Raw genomic sequence first — 20,981 nt, forward strand, 5'->3', positions numbered from 1 at the left:
CTGTAGAGGTTAGATTTGGGGGTCACAGAACAAGGCAAAGAAGAATGAAGAATGGATCTGAGGTGGCAGAGAAGAATCAGAGTAGACAATTTTTTAAAAGAACTTACCCTTTCTTTGAATGGAATAAATTCGTTTCTTCTCTTTTTTTGCCTCTACTCATGTCATCCTACCCCCATCTCTGACCACATTTAGTTTTATACTGATGGTATTTCTCATGTTGCTGCTGTCGTATAAGTTGTGACTTAAAGCCTTTCCTAAATGTAGATGATTTTAAAGAGGAAACTTTAAAAAGAGGCTACTCACTTCCAAGAAGAAAATGAGCATACAGAAGTCAATGCTAGAAAATGCTCATAAATATAAATGATTTGCTGTTTCACTGCAGTTTTCTCCAGTTACTGCAATTTAGTTCAGCAGGCATTGCTTGCGTGTCTCTCACATGCCCAGCACTTTCCCAGACGCTGCAGGAGACATCAACCAAATGGCAGATGTGTGCTCTCTGCTGTGGAGAAAGAGAAAATATTATTTATGAATCAATTACTCTGTGTCAGGCACTGTGCTGGGCATTTCACCTCCATAATCTCTCTTAATTCCTTAAGCAATATGACAGGGGTTATTGCCTATTTTCTACAGGAGGAAACAGACCAAGAAAATTATAAGAAGTTGCCTAATGTCAAAAAGCTAATAAGTGACTGAATTGGGGTTTGAAGCCATGTCTCTCTGACTCCAGAGCCCACCATTCATTCATTCATCCACCCACGTGGCTAATATTTACTGAGTACCTACTAAGTGCCAGGAGCTGTTCTAGGCCCAGGAGCTATAGAGCCGTAAGACAGGATTCCCGTGTACAGCAGCGCATGGTCTCCCAGGAGCCACACATGCTTTGATCCAGAGCTTGCTGATCACCATCACCGGCTGGTTTCTGATCTCGCAGGAAAGTAGGCAGTGAGTTCATCTGCGGAGAGTGAGCAGGCAGACGGCAAGGGTCGGGGCGGATCGAGGAGACTGGATATGCTGGAGGAGGGAGTCCTGGAGGAAGGAGGTGTAACAACCAGGACACGCTAGAAGCACTGTTTCGTGAGCACTTCATGGGGCCCTATGAATGCAAGGCTGCGCTGCTGGCTCTCCACGCCTCATTGCAGGTCCCTTTGTCGAATATTCCAAGGTTTCACACGGGGGGTGAGTCGCTCCCTGGTGAGGACTTTGTCGTAGATTTGAGGTGTTAGAGGCCTTGTCTGCACAGTGATCCCCAGGGTCCAGGGCATGTGAGACAGCCTGGAGGGCCTTCCTGCAAATGGCTGGGTGGGACCCCGAGGAAGCATTAGAGGCTCCGCAATGGGGTGGGCTGGAGCCAGAGAATACAATGACACTTGAACAGTGGGGGGTTGAGGGGCGCCGACCTCCGTTGCCGTCAAAATTCTGCTTATTATGCAAAAATCTGCTTTTGACTTTCCTCAAACTTAACTCCTAATAGCCTACTGTTAACCAGAAGCCTTACTGATAACCCAGTTAATACATATGTTGTGTATTATATGTATTATATACTATATTCTTATAGTGAGTTGAGGTAGAGAAAAGAAAATGTTATTAAGAAAATTATAAGGAAGAGAAAATACAGTGAAAGTACTGTACTGTCTCTACTGATGCCATAAGTTTATGTCGTCTGTTTACAAGATGAATCATCTGTCAGTACCTACATCAGTATTGCCTTAGATGATACAAAACACTGTAGGTGTTATACTAACACTAAACATCAAAAAGGAAAAGATAATGTGAAGAAGAAATTCATATTTACTTACAGGGACAAGGATTCGTGCATTGATAAGGAAGAAGCAGCAGTGTGGTTGCCTTATGTCACCTGGTGTCATTGATACAATTGCTTCACCGTAGCCCAGCCGATACATTAATGAGTGAATCTTATAAAATTTTAGGGCATATTACAGCCATATTCATCATAGAGTAACGGAAACATTGGTACATTTTTTAGAAAACTACTTTGTGTTGATAGGCTGATACGCAGCTTCTCCAATTACGAGAGAGAGGCATGCTGTACAGTAGTATAATTCTTTGAAAGCAGAGTGATAAAAGAGTAAGAATAGTAGCACATTGTTAATTTTATATTAACTGTCACTCCCCTTATGCCTGTAAAGATAGGTTCTCCACTTTAAGTCTTGCACATGATATTCTACATACAATTTAAAAATATCTATTGAAAACATTTGCATATTAACGGACCCACACAGTTCAAATCCCTGTTGTTCAAGGGTCAGCTGTACTATCTGGTGACTTGCTGAGCCCCTACATTTGTTCCCAGGCCATTCTGACCTGGGAACCACTAATCACACGAGCGTGTGTGGGATGCTATGGAAGATTCTCTGTCTTTAAGGATGTAGTTAAGGCAGAACATGAGATGGGTAATCTTTGGAGGTGTCTTCCTTTCCTGTTCCTTTAATTGTCTTAATTGTTTATCTACCAAAGATCAGTATATTTCCTATAGCGTCTCCAGGTCTTGTCAAATTACCATCCTCAGTAAACTGATAATTAGAGAGAACACCACGAGTTATGCGTGTCTGCATATATGCGTCACTCCTCTAATTGTGCACTGCATCATTTAAGCATTAGAGGTGTGACACATAGAGCAATCAATGTGATTTCATTTGCACAAAGCAAACTAAATTATATGTTGTGCCCGTCTTAGAGGAATTTTATTATTTTGTGGTGAGAAAAGGCAAGAACTACACTCTTTGTTTTGTTCTAACCTTGCTTGTGTACAACGCTCATGTTCATCGAAGTATTACTAGTGACTGCCACAAGTAATGGCTGGGGGCGTAGAAGGTACGAACACAGCCAGCTCTAAAGGATGCCACCATCCTCACTTCACCATCTGAGCCTGTGATGCCCTTTTCCTGAAATGCTCGCCTGTCTTTGCTTCCATGACTGGACTCTTCTCTGAGTTTTTCTTCTCTGACTTAGATTTATCCATCCATTCCCAAAATGTATACTTATCAAAGATCTGTTCTTGGAGCGTTTCTCTTTTCTCTATATATCCTCACACTTAGAAATTTCTTCTGACATCATGGCTCAATGGGTAGCTCTGTGTGATTGACAGCCAAAGATGTACCTCTTGCTGTCTGCCAAGTTCATGTGTTTTTTTTTTTTTTTTTTTTTTGGCTGCATTGGGTCTTCGTTGCTGCGCTTCTCTAGTTGTGGCGAGCGGGGGCTACTCTTCCTTGTGGTACGCGGGCTTCTCATTGCAGGGGCTGCTTGTTGCAGAGCACGGGCTCTAGGTGCGTGGGCTTCAGTCGTTGCGGCGTGTGGGCTCAGTAGTTGTGGCTCGCGGGCTCTTGAGCGCAGGCTCAGTAGTTGTGCTTAGTTGCTCCGCGGCATGTGGGATCTTCCTGGACCAGGACTCGAACCAGTGTCCCCTGCATTGGCAGGCAGATTCTTAACCCCTGCGCCACCAGGAAAGTCCCCAAGTTCATGTTTCTCATTTCCAACAACCTGGTTATTTTGCTGTCATCTCGAATTCAACTGAATACAGGCACACCTTGGAGATATTGTAGGTTCAGTTCCAGCCCCCTGCAATAAGGTGAATGTCGCAATAAAGCAAGTCACATGAAGTTTTTCGTCTCCCAGTGCATATAAAAGTTATGTCTTGGGCTTCCCTGGTGGTGCAGTGGTTGAGAATCTGCCTGCTAATGCAGGGGACACGGGTTCAAGCCCTAGTCTGGGAGGATCCCACATGCCACGGAGCAACTAGGCCCGTGAGCCACAACTACTGAGCCTGTGCGTCTGGAGCCTGTTCTCCGCAACAAGAGAGGCCGCGATAGTGAGAGGCCCGCGCACCATGATGAAGAGTGGCCCCCGCTTGCCACAACTGGAGAAAGCCCTCGCACAGAAACGAAGACGAAACACAGCAAAAATAAATAAATTAATTGAAAAAAAGAGTTATGTCTACAATATATTGTAGTCTCTTATGTGTGCAGTAGCATTACGTCTAAAAAAACAACGCACATACCTTAATTAAAAAATACTTATTGTTAAAAAAAATGCTAGCCATCATCTGAGCCTTCAGCGAGTTGTCAGTTTTTGGCTGGTAGAGGGTCTTGTCTTGATGCTGATGGCTACTGACTGATGAGGATGGTGGCTGCTAAAGGCTGGGGTGACCGTGACCACTTCTTAAAAGGCAATGAGGTTTCCCTCATCGATTGACTCTTCCTTTCATGAACGATTCCTCTGTGACCTGCGATGGTGTTTGGTAGCATTTTACCCACAGTGGAACTTCTTTCAACATTGGAGTCAGTCTTCTCAAACCCTGCTGCTGCTCCGTCAACTAAGTTTGTGTCATATTCTAAGTTTTTTGTTGTCATTTCAACAGTCTTCTCAGCATCTTCACCAGGAGTAGATTCCATATTAAGAAACCACTTTCTTTGCTCGTCCGTAAGATGCAACTCTTCAGCTGTTCAAGTTTTACCATGAGAGTGTAGCTGTTCAGTCACATCTTCAGGTTCCACTTCTAATTCTAGTTTTCTTGCTATTTCTACCACATCTGCAGTTACTTCCCCCCCTAAAGGCTTGAGCCCCTCAAAGTCATCCATGAGGCTTGGAATCAGCTTCTTCCAAACTCCTGCTAATGCTGATATTTTGACCTCTTCCCATGAATCATGAATGTTCTTAATGGAACCTAGAATGGTGTATCCTTTCCAGAAGGTTTTCAATTGACTTTACCCAGATTCATCAAAGGAATCACCGTCTGTGGCAGCTATAGCCTTACAACATATACTTCTTAACTAATAAGACTTGAAAGTCAAAACTGCTTCTTGATCCATGGGCTGCAGAGTGGATGCTGTGTTAGCAGGCATGAAAACAACATTAACCTTGTTGTCCACCAGAGGTCTTGGGTGACTAGGTGCATTGTCCATGAACTATAATATTTTGGAAGAAACCTTTTTTCTGAGCAGTAGGTCTCAACAGTGGGCTTAAGTTATTCAGGAAACCATGTTGTAAACAGATGTGCTGTCATTCAGCCTTCGTTGTTCCACTTAGAGCAGGGGTCCCCAAGCCCCGGACCGTGGACCGGTACCAGTCCTGTTAGGAACCGGGCCGCACAGCAGGAGGTGAGCAGTGGGCGAGCGAGCGAGGCTTCGTCTGCCACTGGAAAAATTGTCTTCCGTGAAACCGGTGCCTGGTGCCAAAAAGGCTGGGGACCACTGCTTTACAGGGCAGAGTAGATTTAGCATAATTCTTAATGGCCCTAGGATTTGCAGAATGGTAAATGAACATTGGCTTTAGCTTAAAGTCACCAGCTGCATTCACCTCTAACAGGAGAGTCAGCCTGTCCTTTGAAGCTAGGCATTGACTTCTCTTCTCTAGCTATGGGAGTCCTAGATGGCCTCTTCTAATACAAGGCTATTTCGTCTACACTGAAAATCTGTTGTTTAGTGTAGCCACCTTCATGGATGGTCTTAGTTAGATCTTCTGGATAACTTGCTGCCGCTTCTGCGTCAGCACTTGCCGTTTCACCTCGCATTGCTGTGTTATGGAGACGGCCTCTTTCCTTAGACCTCGTGAACCAACCTCTCCCAGCTTCAGACTCCTGCAGCTTCCTCTCCGCTCTCAGTCTTCACAGAATTGAAGAGAGTTAGGGCCTTGCTCTGGATTAGGCTTTGGCTTAGGGGAATATTGTGCCTGGTTTGATCTTCTGTCCAGGTCACTAAAACTTTCTTCATAACGCCAGTCAGCCTGTTTTGCTTTCTTACCATTCACTGGAGTAGCACTTTTAATTTCCTTCAAGGACTTTTCTTTTGCATTCACAGCTTGGCTGACTGACTGTTGCAAGAGGCCCAGCTTTCAGCCTATCTCAGCTTTTGACATGCCCTCCTCACTAAGCTTAATCATGTGTAGATTTTGATTTAAAGTGAGAGACGTGCAACTCTTCCTTTCACTTGAACACTTAGAGGCCATTGTAGGGTTGTTAACTGGCCTAATTTCAACATTGTCATGTCTCAGGGAAGAGAAGAGGGAGAGAGATGGGGAAACGGCCAGCCGGTAGAGCAGTCAGAACGCACACAACATTTACTGATGAAGCTCACTGTCTATATAAGATTGTCTGTAGAGCCTGAGGTTCCTGGCTCCCCAAACTGGTCACAACAGTAACATCAAGATCACTGATCACAGATCACCGTAACAACTGTAATAATAATGAAAAAGCCTGAAATATTGTGAGAATTACCAAAGAGAGGCGAAGTGAGTCATTGCTGTTGGGAAAATGGTACCAATAGACTTGCTTGATACAGCCTTCCCACAAACTTTCAATTTGTAAAAGTCGCAGCATCTGTGAAGCACAGTAAAGCCAAGTGCAGTAAAACGAGGTATACCTGTACTCATTGTCCAAAACCCATTTTCTTACCTTGGTCCCTATTTTTTGGAAGGGCACCATCTTCTCTAAAGTGGAAGAAGGAAGAGGGAGACTGAAACTGTAAGCCAGGAGAGAACTTCCTGATCTTGGAGAGGAAGTGTGGTCCATCTCAGATCGCTCCAGAGCAAAAGGAAGACAAGGGAAGGAGAAGCAAGGGTCCCTGGGGTCCTAGTATCAGTAGTTATGTTGTGGAACTTCCTGAAACAGGGACTCACTTTGTGGTGACCCACACTCCTTAATTGTATTCTTCCAGTGTCTTGGAAAGGCTATTTACATGTAGAACCACAGAGTCGTGGAACTTGAGATTCGTAAGGAACAGGTTTCTCTGCAAGTGAGAAGACTGAGCCCCAGAAGGACCGTGTAGCCAGGTGGTTAAAGACGTGGGCTTTGGAGTCAAACAGCCCTGGTTGAATCCAGTTTGGCCATCCAGTCTGTGATCTGAGGGTGAGATTAGTGTCCCCTCTAAGCTTCAGTTCCCTTGTACGTGAAATGAGAGGGTCATGGCAGGTAAATGAGATACTGCAGCACCTGCCACAGCCTGGCACGCTCTAGTTGTTACTTGTTTCTTTTTCTGTTGGCTCCTGCTGGCATGTAAACGATGAGAAGTCAGGGTGTTTTGACTGCTTGCTCCAGCTGTATCCCCCGTGTCTAGAAAAATGCCTGGCGGACACGCAGATATCCGCTGCATGACTCAGACAAGTGCTTAGCAGAGTGTGCAGTCCTCTGACAGTGGTGGTCGAAAATAGTGATGGGTCACAACCACAGAGGGTCAGAACCCAGTGTTCTGGGAAGTGCTTGGTGGCGCTTACAGGCGTTCTGGTAATTATATTGCCAAGAAACTTTAGCGATGAATAAATGTTCTTACTAACCACCTTCCTGAAAATGGCTTGTTTTTTTCAGTGGAGAAAAAAATTTTCATATTTTTTACTACATCTATGCTGGTTTAGCTGAAAAGAAGAAACTAGCCCATTACAAATTGCCGGAAAATAAGCCTCCCAGGTAACCCAGCAGCTTGAACTTTCGTAAATAATGCTTCTACTTTTCACTTAATCACTCATTTCACTTAATTTCAGATTTTCACCTGTCCTTTCTTTTTTTTTTCCAGATACCTGCAAAATGAGCACATCAGAACAGTACAGGACATGATGAATAATAGTTTCTATAAGTCCCAATATGAATTAATTGAGCAGTGTTTCAAAGTCATCGGTTTTACAATGGAGGTGGGTATGGAAGACATTTGAACCTCTTTAGGAAGTGTCTTTTTGTCCTCGCTGATGGTGAGAGTTAGCATTTATTGAGTGGTCCATATGCCAGATATTGTGCTAAGTGCTTTACATGGATAATTTTTAAATTACTGAAATGACCTTATGAAATAACTAGAATTATAATTTTTACTTTATACATGAGGAACCATGTCCTTGAGATACAACTGAATTTCGTTTTGTTCTTAATCTTTTATTTTACTTATATTTGCATCTCCCACATATATATAAAATTTTATGTAAATGCAGAAATGTGATCATGTCACACATTCCTTTTTAGTGCAGTTTTCTTTTTCTAACAACTTTATTAAGATATAATTCACATACTGTACAAATCAGCCATTTAAAAGTGTACATTTTGGGGCTTCCCTGGTGGCGCAGTGGTTGAGAGTCCGCCTGCCGATGCAGGGGACATGGGTTCGTGCCCCGGTCCGGGAAGATCCCACATGCCGCGGAGCGGCTGGGCCCGTGAGCCATGGCCACTGAGCCTGCGCATCCGGAGCCTGTGCTCCGCAACGGGAGAGGCCACAACAGTGAGAGGCCCGCGTACCGCAAAAAAAAAAAAAGTATACATTTTAATGACTTTTCATACAGTCACTGAGGTGTGCATCCTTCCCCCAATCACTTTGAGAATATTTTCATGTTCTAAATTTTTCACTCCAGACGAAACCTGCTAGTGATTAGCAGTTCCTCCTCATTCCCATCCCACCTCTGCTTCTGTCACTGTACATCCGTTTATTCTGGACATTTCTCATGAATTGAGTGAGGCAATATGTCACCTTTTGTGACCGGCTTCTCTCATCTGACATAATGTTTCCAGGGTCCATCCGTGTTGTAGCATGTGTCAGTACTTCATTTCTTTTTATCGAGGAATAATATTCCATTGTATGGATATACCTCATGTTATTTGTCCAGGCATCACGTGATGGGCGTTTGGGTTGTTGCCTCTTTTCGGTCATTATCAGTAATGCTGCTGTGATCACCCGCGTCTGAGTTTTCGTGTGACATGAGTTTTCACTTCTCTTTAGGGTATCCCAAGGGTGGAAGAGCCAGGTCACAGAGTAACACAATGTTTAACCTTTTACACCAGACTGTGTTCCAAAGCAGCCGCACTATTTTACATTCCAACCCGCAGTGTATAAAGGTTCTGACTTCTCTCCATCTTCCCCAGCACTTATTATTATCTGTTTATAGCCATTCTAGTGGGTGTGACGTGGTGTGTCACTGTGGTTTGGGTTTGCATTTCCCTAAAGGCTTATGATGCTGAACTTCTTTTCACGTACTTATCTTTTCAGGTAATTTATCATTTACATATCTTCTTTGAAGAAACATCTGTTCAGATTCTTTGCCAATTTTTTAATTAGGTTGTCTTTTTATTATTGAGTTGTAAGAATTCTTTGTATTGTAGATACAAGTGTCGTATGATTTGCAAAAATTTTCTCTTTTGTTGTCTTTTTACTTTTTTGATGGCATCCTTTGAAGCCACATTATCTGTATTATTGATTTCACTTAAAAATATTTTTATTAACGTATTAATTTGGTTTCTTGTGTTGTTCTTTTTCTTAAGGAGAATACTTGGTTCCTCTGTTTCTTCCTTTTCCTTATTTAATAATGAAGGTATTTAAGGCTATAAATTTATCCCTGAGTAATAAAGATTTCTTTCTTTGTCCTAGGTTGTTCTTTTAAGTTTTATAACAAAGTATCCTGTTTACTAGGGATTCCTGAAGGTTTTTAGAGAAGCTTTCAGACTCTGCTCTTAGTAGTTTACCGTTTGCTGTGTTGATTCAATCCTACGATAAAAAGAACACTTCACTCGGAACATGAATCAGGCTTCTAGATGAACTCTTGCAGGAAAGTAATGTGCAATTTGTTGGATTTTAATTTCATTTTCATAAATGACACTCCTGCAACTTGAAACTGTTAGTGTGTCTGCTTATGAAGTTTACTGAAATCTTGGGTTATCAAATCTCTACTAAGAGCCCGAGCTAAAAATAATACCTGATTCTTCTCCAAAAGTTTGGAAAATCTTATCAGCAGGATGTAAAGTGTAGACCTGCTGATAGAAGTGACCCTTGACAAGAAGCATCCAAATCATGTGCCGTGAGGTTATTGAATCTCATTTTGCAGCGTGTTTTTCAGGCACTGTTGCCTCCCTTCTAAAATGCAAGGCTGTCAGCGATAACCTTTTGTCCATTTGACGCATTTGCTCACCAGAAGTTAATATTTCTAAAGCTGTACCTGTTCTCAGAATAGAGAAAAGTTTGCTGCTAAGTGCGTTTTCTCCAAATACGGAGCCTCTGCTGTTGACAGCTCTGACGACGTGGTCTCCCAGTCTTGACTTCTCTTTGAAAGCCTTTGACTTTACCTTGGGTATCCTTGCTGCAGGCCTGAGGGGAAGTATTCTTAAGACCTTGACCTTTGACCTTAGGGAGTGAGGTGTGATCTCTGCCAGCTGGGTGAGGTTGGAGAAGCAGGACAGATGAATGACTTTTTTTTTGCCTTGAAATTAGGGCCTTCAGGAGAGGTTTAAGTAAACCAGGGTAATCTGTGTCCATCAGGAAACATTTCAACTTCTAGAGTTAATTTTTCTGGTGTGGGCTTTCTCCATAGCCAGGAGGAATTCAGATTTGATGGGGAGACTTCCTACCTGGCTGCCTTTACAGCCCCAGAATTTAGAGTCCTCCTTGAGTTCTGAATAAGCTTTGCTACCAAGTTTCTAGATGAGCTGGTTGTGGGGAGGGGTGGGTGAGAGCTGTAGGAGCCATAGGGGACCTGGCGGGCTGCTTTCAGGACCAGCTGAAGCAAAATAACTACTCTGGGGACCAGAGAAGAATTATTACCATGACTTCCCAGTTTTTGCCAGAAGATGGAGAATTTTATGGACCAGAGAGAGAAGCATTACTGTAGACTCATGGGCAAGCCAGGGTTGAATGCATCCTTAGGCAGATACTCTACTCACAGGAAGTCTTGAGCTAAAGTTGAGTAACTTTTTGATTTAGAAGTAGAGACTCCAGCTTGATCATCTTTTTTTCTGAGTGATGCATTCCTTCCGTAGATTCTTGGACCCTGGCTGGAACTTTGGCTGTCTACTCTATAAGCTGCAGCTCAAATCAGGAAACTCAGTGGTTCTGTGGTCTCTAGGCAGAAAGGAGATGATTGGGACCTTCTCTCTGTTGATGCATTAAATAGCTTTAGGCTGTAAAATGGAAAAAAAGAATCCATTGTTTGTTAAGATTTCTGAGGGTTTTTAGGGAAGCTTGCAGACTTTGCTCTTAGCTGTAATACATTGCTATGAAGAACTTTCTGCAGGTGAGACACATGCATGGTTCTTAAAGGGCCAGTATATAAATCTTATTCCCCTACTGCACTCTCACAGAAGAAAAAGAAGAAGAATAAGAAGGAAGAGGGGGAGGGGGAGAACAAGAAGCAGCAGCAGCAGCACAGGTTGACAGGGTGACGGGATTGACGAATGAGGACAGGACAATTCGCTTGATCAGTAAAAGCCTTTGCTGGAGAGTTGGGAGAAAAATGATGAGGCCAGCATAGGAGTTGAACAATTGAGAGAGTACTAAGCTTATAGAACTTACTGTGGATATCTCATGTGAAGAGTGGAGTGGTATGTGCCCCTTTTTTAGCCGTGATGTCTGGGGTGGTGGACATCATGTGACACTGAAAACTGCTGTCAACCTTACCTGACTACATTTTGGGAACAACACCAATCTGAACTCTACCGTTTGGAGTCAGAGATGACCCTAATACATTTCCTAATAAAATAGATATGGTTATTACTAGTGCCGTGTGTATGTAATTGGTTCAGCTCTGGAAGAGGAAGTCCCTGACTCGGATGGCATGAGTTTCAGCCATATTCCAAGTGACATATGACTGCCACCCAGAGATTTCAGACAAGCCATGGGAGACACTCCGGGGGATTCCACATGCCACCCTGTTCCAGACTTGGTCCCGTTCATATGCTCTGATTCTGAGGTTCCAACGCATCGTTGGTGACCACCTGGGTCTTTTGCTCTCATTCTGGCTCAAAGGACCAAGATCTTGCTCCCCCTGAATGTTTGAGCACAACATAAAAGCCAGCTTAGCTGCATCAGGAGTAAAAATAGGATATTTGCTGCTCCGGTGGGCTGGCATGATGCTCGTTAAACTTGGCTCTACCCCACCCCGAGCCCTTCCTGGCTGTGGGCGCATCTTCCTCACTTCCATTTGCCAAAATTCAAATTCAGATCAGCCTCCTCCCCTTCTGTTGCATCACTTTCCCTCTCCCTAACCTCCCTCCAACCCTGCCATCACCCACAGCTTGTACCTATGGAGACAAGTTGATTTAAGCACTAGCGGGTATCCTGGCTCTTAAAGCAGAAAGGGATGCAGTGAATAAAGAAAAACACAGCATCCACTCCTGTCTCCAATCCTTGGTCCTAGGCTGAATGTTGCTACCGGTAGATGCCCCTTTGGACTGCAGTCTGGCTCTGTTGGTTGCCTGGTTGGGGGAAAACAGGAGAGGCTCATTGGATCTCAGAGCACCCTCCAAACGGGAAGCGTGTTGTACGCCACGCAAGCAGATCCTGCTGCCGACCCGGGGCTGGGCCCCTTTGTAGTACTTTTCCCTGCGTTACGTCAGCAGAAGAGCTTATCTCCTTACCAGTTCCTTCCCCCAGAGGTTGCTGTCTTAGAAGTAGGGAACCATTTTTAATTGGTTTGTTTATTACTTCCAAGTCCCAGTCGTTAGAGGCAATGTTTCACTTATATTTGCCTCAACTGCTTTCCATTGCCTGGTAGAGCAATGTTTAGTCACATTAAAATGAAACCAGTCTCGCAGTTAGCATCTAGTGACAAACATATTTCATTTATATAAAACTGGATGTTCCAAATTTAAACATATTTAGTGTTTACTGAACATCCAAACATAGAGCTTAGGTTAAAGGAAAACATAACATGTTTCTGGAGCTGAAGCACAATCACTGCTAAATATCTTGTGAAGACTTTTAGTCCAGTTCAAGGTGACTCTCCTAGAATGTGCTGGTCTCCCCGCTAAAAGCAAAGCCTCAGACTGTTAACAGGGCAGACTGTCCCGCTTTGGAGACAGTGGAATTAAACTGAGTAGGTGTTTACTTCCTTTTTATCCCACTAGTGATTTTTTTTAATGTCATCTCACTGGCTTGTTTGGATTTTTTTTTTTTTTTTTTTTTGCGGTACGCGGGCCTCTCACTGTTGTGGCCTCTCCCGCTGCGGAGCACAGGCTCCGGACGCGCAGGCTCAGCGGCCATGGCTCACAGGCCCAGCCGCTCTGCGGCATGTGGGATCTTCCCGCACTGGGGCACGAACCCATGTCCCCTGCATCGGCAGGCGGACTCTCAACCACTGCGCCACCAGAGAAGCCTTGGATATGTCTTTTGTCCATAGCTGCTTCAGTTTCACTTTGGAAAGAGGCAACTTGCACAATCAAGTTAAATGGCTTGATTTTCACATCCTTTAATCGCAGCTTGCTGCCTACACATTTTACGGCTGCACAATTTTGGTGACTCTCCAATACAGAGAGTGTCTCTCTCTCTCTCTCTCTCTCTCTTTCTCTTTCTCTCTCATTCTGTCTCTCCCCCCTTGTCTTTCTCCGGTTGGTGCCAACAGTACCCATGGTGTAGGTTTCCCTTTCAATATTTCGGGGTTTACAATTTACTTGTACATTTGTGATTCAGCACAGGCCAGGCAAAGTGACAGGCAAATCAAAATCAGATATTCTCTACAAATAACACAAATTGGAAAACTCTTAAAACTTTTCAAAACCCATGATTTCCTAAGCCACTTTCCTGCCATAGTTTTAAGATAAATGATTAGTAGTTTTATGAGTCAACTCATTTAAAGGCAGTTTTTATCGCGTCGTGACAGGAATTTTATTTGTTTCCCTTTGCACAAAGTCACAAGTCTTTTGTCTAAGATGAGAATGCCTTTTTTTTTTCCTGCTTTAATTTTGCTTACATTTCTTATAACAGTCTAAAATCACAAGCTAGTACATTTTCTTTGGATTATCAGTTATGGCTTCAGTTGTGATCAAATAATATTTGTGAAGTAAATTTTAAAGTATTTAAAGCATCACACAGTGTTGAATTTCTATGAAACACTTTATTTTTAAAAATTGGTTTTAGTCAGCATGGGAGGGGCATAAAATTCCCTTTTAGTTAGTCATTTGGTAATAATTTAAAAATGATAATTTGATACCTAGTTGTCTTCATTCAACATACATAAAAAGTTACAATTCTTGAATGCCATAATTCAGCCAACATCGATGATTTGAAGAGAATGAGAGGACCAGGGAAGCCAGTTGACTTCTCTTAGTTTGACATCATAGTCTGTGGGATAACCTTGTTATGCTGGATCCTAAAGATTCTTCCCCAGTCTGTTGGCAGCCACAGGCACTGCCTTGCTGTACTCAAGGGGAGAATGATGCTAACATTTCTGTGCTGTGTTTCAGCAACTTGGAAGTGTATACAGTATACTGGCTGCAATCCTGAACGTTGGAAACATTGAATTTTCTTCTGTGGCAACCGAACACCAGATTGACAAGAGCCACATTTCTAATCATGCAGCTCTGGAGAACTGTGAGTTTTATTATCTTGCATTCAAAACTGAACTCCTAAAAAAAGTCTGATGACATACTGAAAGTGTCACATAGGGATAACTTCAAGCAGTTGTACTTTTTTGGAATCCTAAAAATGAATACTCAGATTCAATTTGTGTCAAATGGAGTTTTCAAAGTCCACTATTTAAAACAGATCTTCATGGCTACAAATTAAGTAATTACTGTAGAAAACATTTCTAAAGGCTAGGCTTTCATGATTATTTTAGGAGCTATTTACATTTCAATGTAAAAACACAGAAAGCGTAATTAAAATTTAGCAAACTGATCTGAAAAAGAGTTAAAGTTGTTATTGTGATAACAATTTGGCATCAGTATCATTTTATAAGTAATAAAGACCTGAATATTTTCGTACTGGATGGATTTTTTACACGCATTCATCTTGGGTTGATTAATTTCGGAGTCATTTTCTATGCAAGAAAAGTACATCATGGTATTTGCTTCAAATCAGCTTTTCTCTTACTGGCAGAGTTTGATGAATTATTTTAATAATTTAAGGTTTCTCACTGATACCATCCAGTGGCAAAGTTTTTTAATTTAGAATATACCCTAATTTTTATTTTTAGTGTTGTCATATGCCTCCACAATTCCAGATTTGTTAAAGTTTCATTCATAACCTAGGAAATAATGTTATAAAATTTTGTTTATATATTTTTTTCTGATTTATACTTACTCAGGAACAGAATGATAATTTAGGATAATTTCAGAGGGCCGCCCTGGTTTGGATCTGTCCCCAAATCCCCATCATCTCCATCCCACCAGCTTGGTAATACAGCAGAACAAGCGTCTGAGGTTGGCATGTAATGATTGGCAGGTACCTGGAAACCTGTTCTGGCTTTTCATATATAAGGAAAACTTAATTGGCACATATGATATTAGGTTATCAGAAGTGGAAGGAATTGCCAGAAAACACCAATGATAAGATTCAAACCTCACCATCTGATCATAATTACAAGAGTTATCAGCAACCAACAGAATGAGTTGCAATAGAGCTATGTCGTAAATATGAGTACACTTAGAAACTACCGAACTGAAAAATGATTTTGATGATTGGAAACCCATTTCCGTATAGCAGGAGACAGTCATATGGGTCACAGAAGGTTAATATTAATATGAATATAGTTAAAACTAATTAAAGCACTCATGGAAAATAGAAATTTTACTAATTTACATTAAAGTGATTTGTAATTAAAGTTACAAGGAATTATCTCCAAACCAGGGCCATGTTTCCAGATGATTTTACAGGTGCATGGTTTCAATCAGGCACCAGTTTTGTCCATTCTATCCCAAAACTCTCTCCCAAATATGACCTCTTGTCTTTCTCTCCATCATCATTATTCTCATCTAAGACACATCACCTCTCACCTGCACTAAGTGACCACCCAGTTGTTCACTGTGCGTTAATTCTTGAACTTTTCCAGGTTGTCCTCCACAGTTCATTCAGGAACCACTTAACACATGTATCCGTGGTGTCTCTCAGCCTTCCTCTCCCATCCTTGTGCCTCTCCTTCTCCCCCTCTATCTTCCCACTTGTTCTTCTTGATTAGCTTCTCATTCCCTCTGGATAAAGACCATCAAGATGAGAACTTTGTCTTAAAAGGGGTTCTACTTAGCAGTATATCCCCAGGTAAAACACCTGGCATGTAGTAGATGTTCAATAAATAAATATATGTCAAATTAATGAATAATGGGGGAATAGAAATAGACATACCAGTCAATAGGAGACATTATTCAGAAACAGAGCAAAGTAGAATTACCAGAAAGGCATTACAAATCGCTAGGGAATCAGTGTTGTAGGGACAAGCAACTGGCCGACCATTTGGAGGAGGGGGAGTTTGAATCCTTCTCATACGCCATATACCAAAGTGTATTCCAGATGTCTATCAATTTAAATGCAAATAAGTAAATAAATACATACATACATAAATGTACAGGACAAAATGCATTTATATAATCCTGAGATGAGAAAAGACTTGAAGGACTTTATGTGCAGAAAACCAAGAGCAGAAATAATTTTTTAAGTGGATATTTGACAACATAAAAATTAAAGCTTTCATACCAAAAAAAGGAAAATAAATTAAATTGCAATGCAAATGAAAAATGAGGGAAAATACTTGCAATATATATATCAAAGCATTATTCGCTTTAAACTCTTATAAGTTGATTAGGAAGAGATGAATATATCAATGAAAAATAGGCAGTTTACAAAATAAGAAAATGAAAATGTGGCAGTTTACAAAGTAAGAACCACAAATCACTAATAAAAATATGCAAAGAAGAAAGTATTCAGCTTTGCTAGGAGTCAAAGTGAAAGAAGAAAGCATTCTTTTTAAAAATAATAATCCCTGGTGTCCATGAAATTGTGTTGAAATTATTTACCTTTCATTTGGCTGGTAGGAGTACAGTTGGTTCAGAGTTTTTGAAGAGCAGCTAAATAGAATATATCAAAAGGCTTAGAAGTGTTTATATACTCAACCAATTGCTGAATTTAGGCAGTTTATGCTAAGAAAATAATACAAGACAGAAGCACAGATTCATGCCCAAAATATTCATCCTAGCATTCTTTACAATTGTGAATATATGGAAGCAACCTAAATATGCAACAATTTAAAAATTGATATGTTATTATATATGTCAGAATATTATGCAGCAAATTAAAATTATATCAACAAACAGTATTCAACAAAATGGGAAATGCTTAAGCTATTAAGGTAAAATGTATGTGCAGAATAGCGGTAATAAACATGCCTAGAAGGAAAGAAATGCAGAATGTTTTCTCTGAAGGTAGGATTTGTGTATTAAGCTTATATTACTTCTACATTGTGAAAAAATATTTCGTTTAAATAAGGTTCAACAATTTTAGCAACATAACCAAGAAATATCTTGTCCCAAGTGCTAAAACTAAATTTAAAATGTTCAAAATATTTTAAAAGGAGAACGACTGATTTGAGAAGTCAGCCTATCTGTCCTGTAATAGTTTGGGTTAAGGACGTTTATTATATGCAACAATGAGTTTTGTTCACTGAGTTAAAATTACCTGTGATATTTAATTAAATATTAAATATTTGTTCGGGCAATAAGTTTTAACAAACTTTAGTCATTGGCATATATAACTGAAAAATAGTAGTATGATTAAAAAGTATATGAATGTCAAGACGTTTTATGCTCGTTTGTTTCCATCTTGCAGAAGTTACTTAAAATGCATTTGTTTGGGTATATCTCTGAAGTCTAGGTAACTTTACAATTAATTTCCATGTTTTGAAAATGTGTCTATAATAATGGCATCCAAATGATAGCAGAACTGTTCATTATGTTTTTAAATATTTTAACATAATTCAGTGAAATTGTGTTTGGCATCGCCTAAACCACCACTGGTTTGTGTGGAAGGTCACTCTATCAGCCAGCTCAGTTTGGGTTGTGCTGTATCATACAACAGCCTATAGCTGACCAGTCGAGATAAGCGGAGAAAGATGATCTAGAAGAAACACAGGGCTCCTATTGAATAGGATATTCTTTTTATATTATAAAACCTTCACATGTTTATTTCATGTCATTTGAAGAAGGTGAATTAAGACATTTTCATTCTCTGGGAAATGACATCATTGTCATCATATCTTCTAACAACACATGTTTATTTATTTTTAGCTGCTTCTTTGCTTTGCATTCAAGCAGATGAGCTACAAGAAGCTCTCACCTCCCACTGCGTGGTCACTAGAGGAGAAACCATCATACGACCCAATACTGTAGAGAAAGCTACTGACGTCAGGGATGCGACAGCGAAAACTTTATATGGACGCCTGTTTAGTTGGATAGTCAATTGCATTAACAGCTTATTGAAGCACAACGCATCACCCAGGTAAAAAACTTTATAGAACTTGTTCCCCAAACGTCAGGTGATGTAAATCTGTTTTCTAATTTACTGATTTGTCTGTGAGTCCCTTTGAAAATGTTTCTAATTGGTGTCATTTAATTATTAAACTTTTGTTTCTAGTTTAAGCTCTGCTTTCTTTCCTAATGGTGCCACTTCATTGCATCAGGTAGCTATAAAACTTTAAAACTGCTGGGACACAGAAACTGTAGCAACATGAATAAACATAATAGAAAGTGATTTTTTAATGTGACTTCTTACTGTCAATTTATATGTTCTTTTAATTAGAAGGTGTACTGTGAAGCATATACCATTTTTTACTTGCAGAGAATGTCTATTCAGCAGTCCTTTGTCTTTGTTTTGAGGGATTGAATTAAATTTTCAAGGCAAAGGAAAACTTTCTTTTCATAGTTTAACTCTCATTATAACCCAGCAGGGGTACATATGATCTTCAATGAAATTTGGTTAAGAAATGCTGTAGATAGCTAATAAGTGATAGAGCAAGATGTGAACAGTGGTGTTATCTGACCATAACAGATGCAAAATGCAACTTAAGTCTCCAGCCTGTCTAGTTCCTTATCTGAAATCGCAGCCACCGTTGAGTGCTCTCTGTACACCAGGGATTGTGCCGAGATATATCCTTACATTTACATCCAAAGCTTTGTTCTGCTATAAATTATATATTCTTTAGAAATTGGTATGTGAAAAATATGGTGGATTCCTACCTTAAGATCACCTCTTTCACACTTGCTTACTAAGCATAAAAGACCATTTCATATACATTTCAGGGGTGTAGGTCACTGTTATTTTTCCACTAAAATACACACCACACCATAGTAGCATTCAGACTATCCAGGAGAGTTAAGAACGTCGAGGAATAACGTTCTTAAGTCTCTCTCCCTCAAAATTAGTGAACAGAGGTAACCATTGTGGAGGAGCAGGGCAAAGTTGCATCTGGAATATTGAATTGTGAAATAGTATTGAATTGTATTTTAAATTATTTCATTATGATATAAATTAATATATATTTATATCTTTCTCCAGGTTACTGTTCATCCCATATTAAAAATTATGAGTGGATAATTAAAAACCAAATAACAGTTCTTTAAAATAAGTAAAATATCTTTAGCAGGATGTTTTAATTGTCCTAAAATGAGAGACTAAATACTCTTTCACTGAATTTTTGCTTTTCTGGTATGGTTTTTACTGAACACATTCATACTATATTCTGAGCGCTGGCTAGGTTTTCCCTGTGATTCATGACTCTAGGAGTAGTTTCTGTAGTACAAGGAAAATATTATACTGTCTACATATTAAAATGAATGCTACCTAGTTAATGTTCTGTGGAGGGAAACTTTTTCAATTAAGAAAATTTTTGCACGGACATATATACACTACCATATGTAAAATAGATAGCTAGTGGGAAGCACAGGGAGATCAGCTCAGTGCTTTGTGACCACCTAGAGGGGTGGGATAGGGAGGGTGGGAGGGAGACGCAAGAGGGAGGAAATATGGAGATATATGTATATATATAGGTGATTCACTTTGTTATACAGCAGAAACTAACACACCATTGTAAAGCAATTATACTCCAATAAAGATGTTAAAAAAATTAAAAAAAAAAAAAAGAAAAAATTTTCACTCTATGTCCTGGTAGTAGTTTCTTAGCTAAATCACAAAAGTGACTCTGAGATACCCTGCTTTGAATTACCTCCTAAGAAAATAAATAAGAACTCAAAATAATGCCTCTTCAATCTTCCAGTGGGAATGATGATGAGCTAAGCATTGGCATTCTGGATATATTTGGCTTTGAAAATTTCAAAAAAAATTCCTTTGAGCAGCTGTGCATTAACATTGCAAATGAACAAATTCAGTTTTATTTCAATCAACATGTGTTCGCCTGGGAACAGGTAAGTTGAGGTGCTTTGTTATATATAGTATAGATGCATGCAGTGTGTGTGTTCTGTGGAGAATTGTACTATGAAGCAGGATCTAAATCATAGATTGAAAGCCTGAAACATTTAATAAAGACCAAAAAAAGATTTCCTTTTCTCCGTGCTCATTATAAAAACAAAAACAAGCCCAAAGGCTGGTATGAATGTAGTGTGTCTTGATACGTGATGCTGAGTGTACTCCACCAAAAATCACTGGACTCTTCTCCAAAACTTAGCACGTCTGAGTCCTTGCAAACAAAGAAGTTTCCTTTGGAAATTTAAGTAAGCAGATGTGTCTAGCTCTTTCTCTTTCTGTAGACTGCATAGCTGAAATTCTGTTTGAAATGTAAATATCCATCTAAAATGCATTAAACTTCAGAACTCCAGTTGCTAGGCAGCAGAACGCAAGATAATGGATTTGATGTAAATGCCATGAAACGGTAATTTTGTCACAGTACAATGTGTAATAATGATTCAGCTTCAAAAGTCAGAAACTCACTTGCATTGCATTTGGCAAAACGTTAGTGTTAAAATTATTTAGTTAATCAAGTCTAAAAGAAATAGTAGTATTTTATATCATTTAGTGTGCTATTTCTCCTTTAAATAATATTAAATTGTTTTGTGTTTACTGATTAAAACTGAGGTTTTTGTTTAAATTTGAGATAAATTAGAGGTACATGAGCCTCTTTTGCTTCAAAATATTTAGCCTTATTGCAAATTTACTTTGAGATCACATCTTGAAAACAGTGGTTGCACAAAAAATGTTTGGATTGACATTTCTTAGGTCAAAAAAGGGACATAAATTTAAGATTTTATCTGTGTTTGCACAGCTCTCATCTACCCCAGATTCTTGTTCATCACA

At 40.1% G+C, this 20,981-nt stretch overlaps 1 protein-coding gene across 1 annotated transcript in view; it reads left to right on the forward strand.

The window, feature by feature from the left end:
• Nucleotides 1-20,981, forward strand: part of MYO3A (myosin IIIA) — a 184,739-nt gene that overhangs the window by 94,437 nt on the left and 69,321 nt on the right. The window contains exons 16-20 of the mRNA XM_060164931.1: nt 7,316-7,414; nt 7,521-7,635; nt 14,153-14,279; nt 17,963-18,173; nt 19,948-20,095. Of these exons, the coding sequence (XP_060020914.1) occupies nt 7,316-7,414; nt 7,521-7,635; nt 14,153-14,279; nt 17,963-18,173; nt 19,948-20,095 (700 nt within the window). The remainder of the gene's footprint in view (nt 1-7,315; nt 7,415-7,520; nt 7,636-14,152; nt 14,280-17,962; nt 18,174-19,947; nt 20,096-20,981) is intronic.

The sequence above is a fragment of the Lagenorhynchus albirostris genome, chromosome 1 (assembly GCF_949774975.1).
Source record: "Lagenorhynchus albirostris chromosome 1, mLagAlb1.1, whole genome shotgun sequence".
NCBI lineage: Eukaryota > Metazoa > Chordata > Mammalia > Artiodactyla > Delphinidae > Lagenorhynchus > Lagenorhynchus albirostris.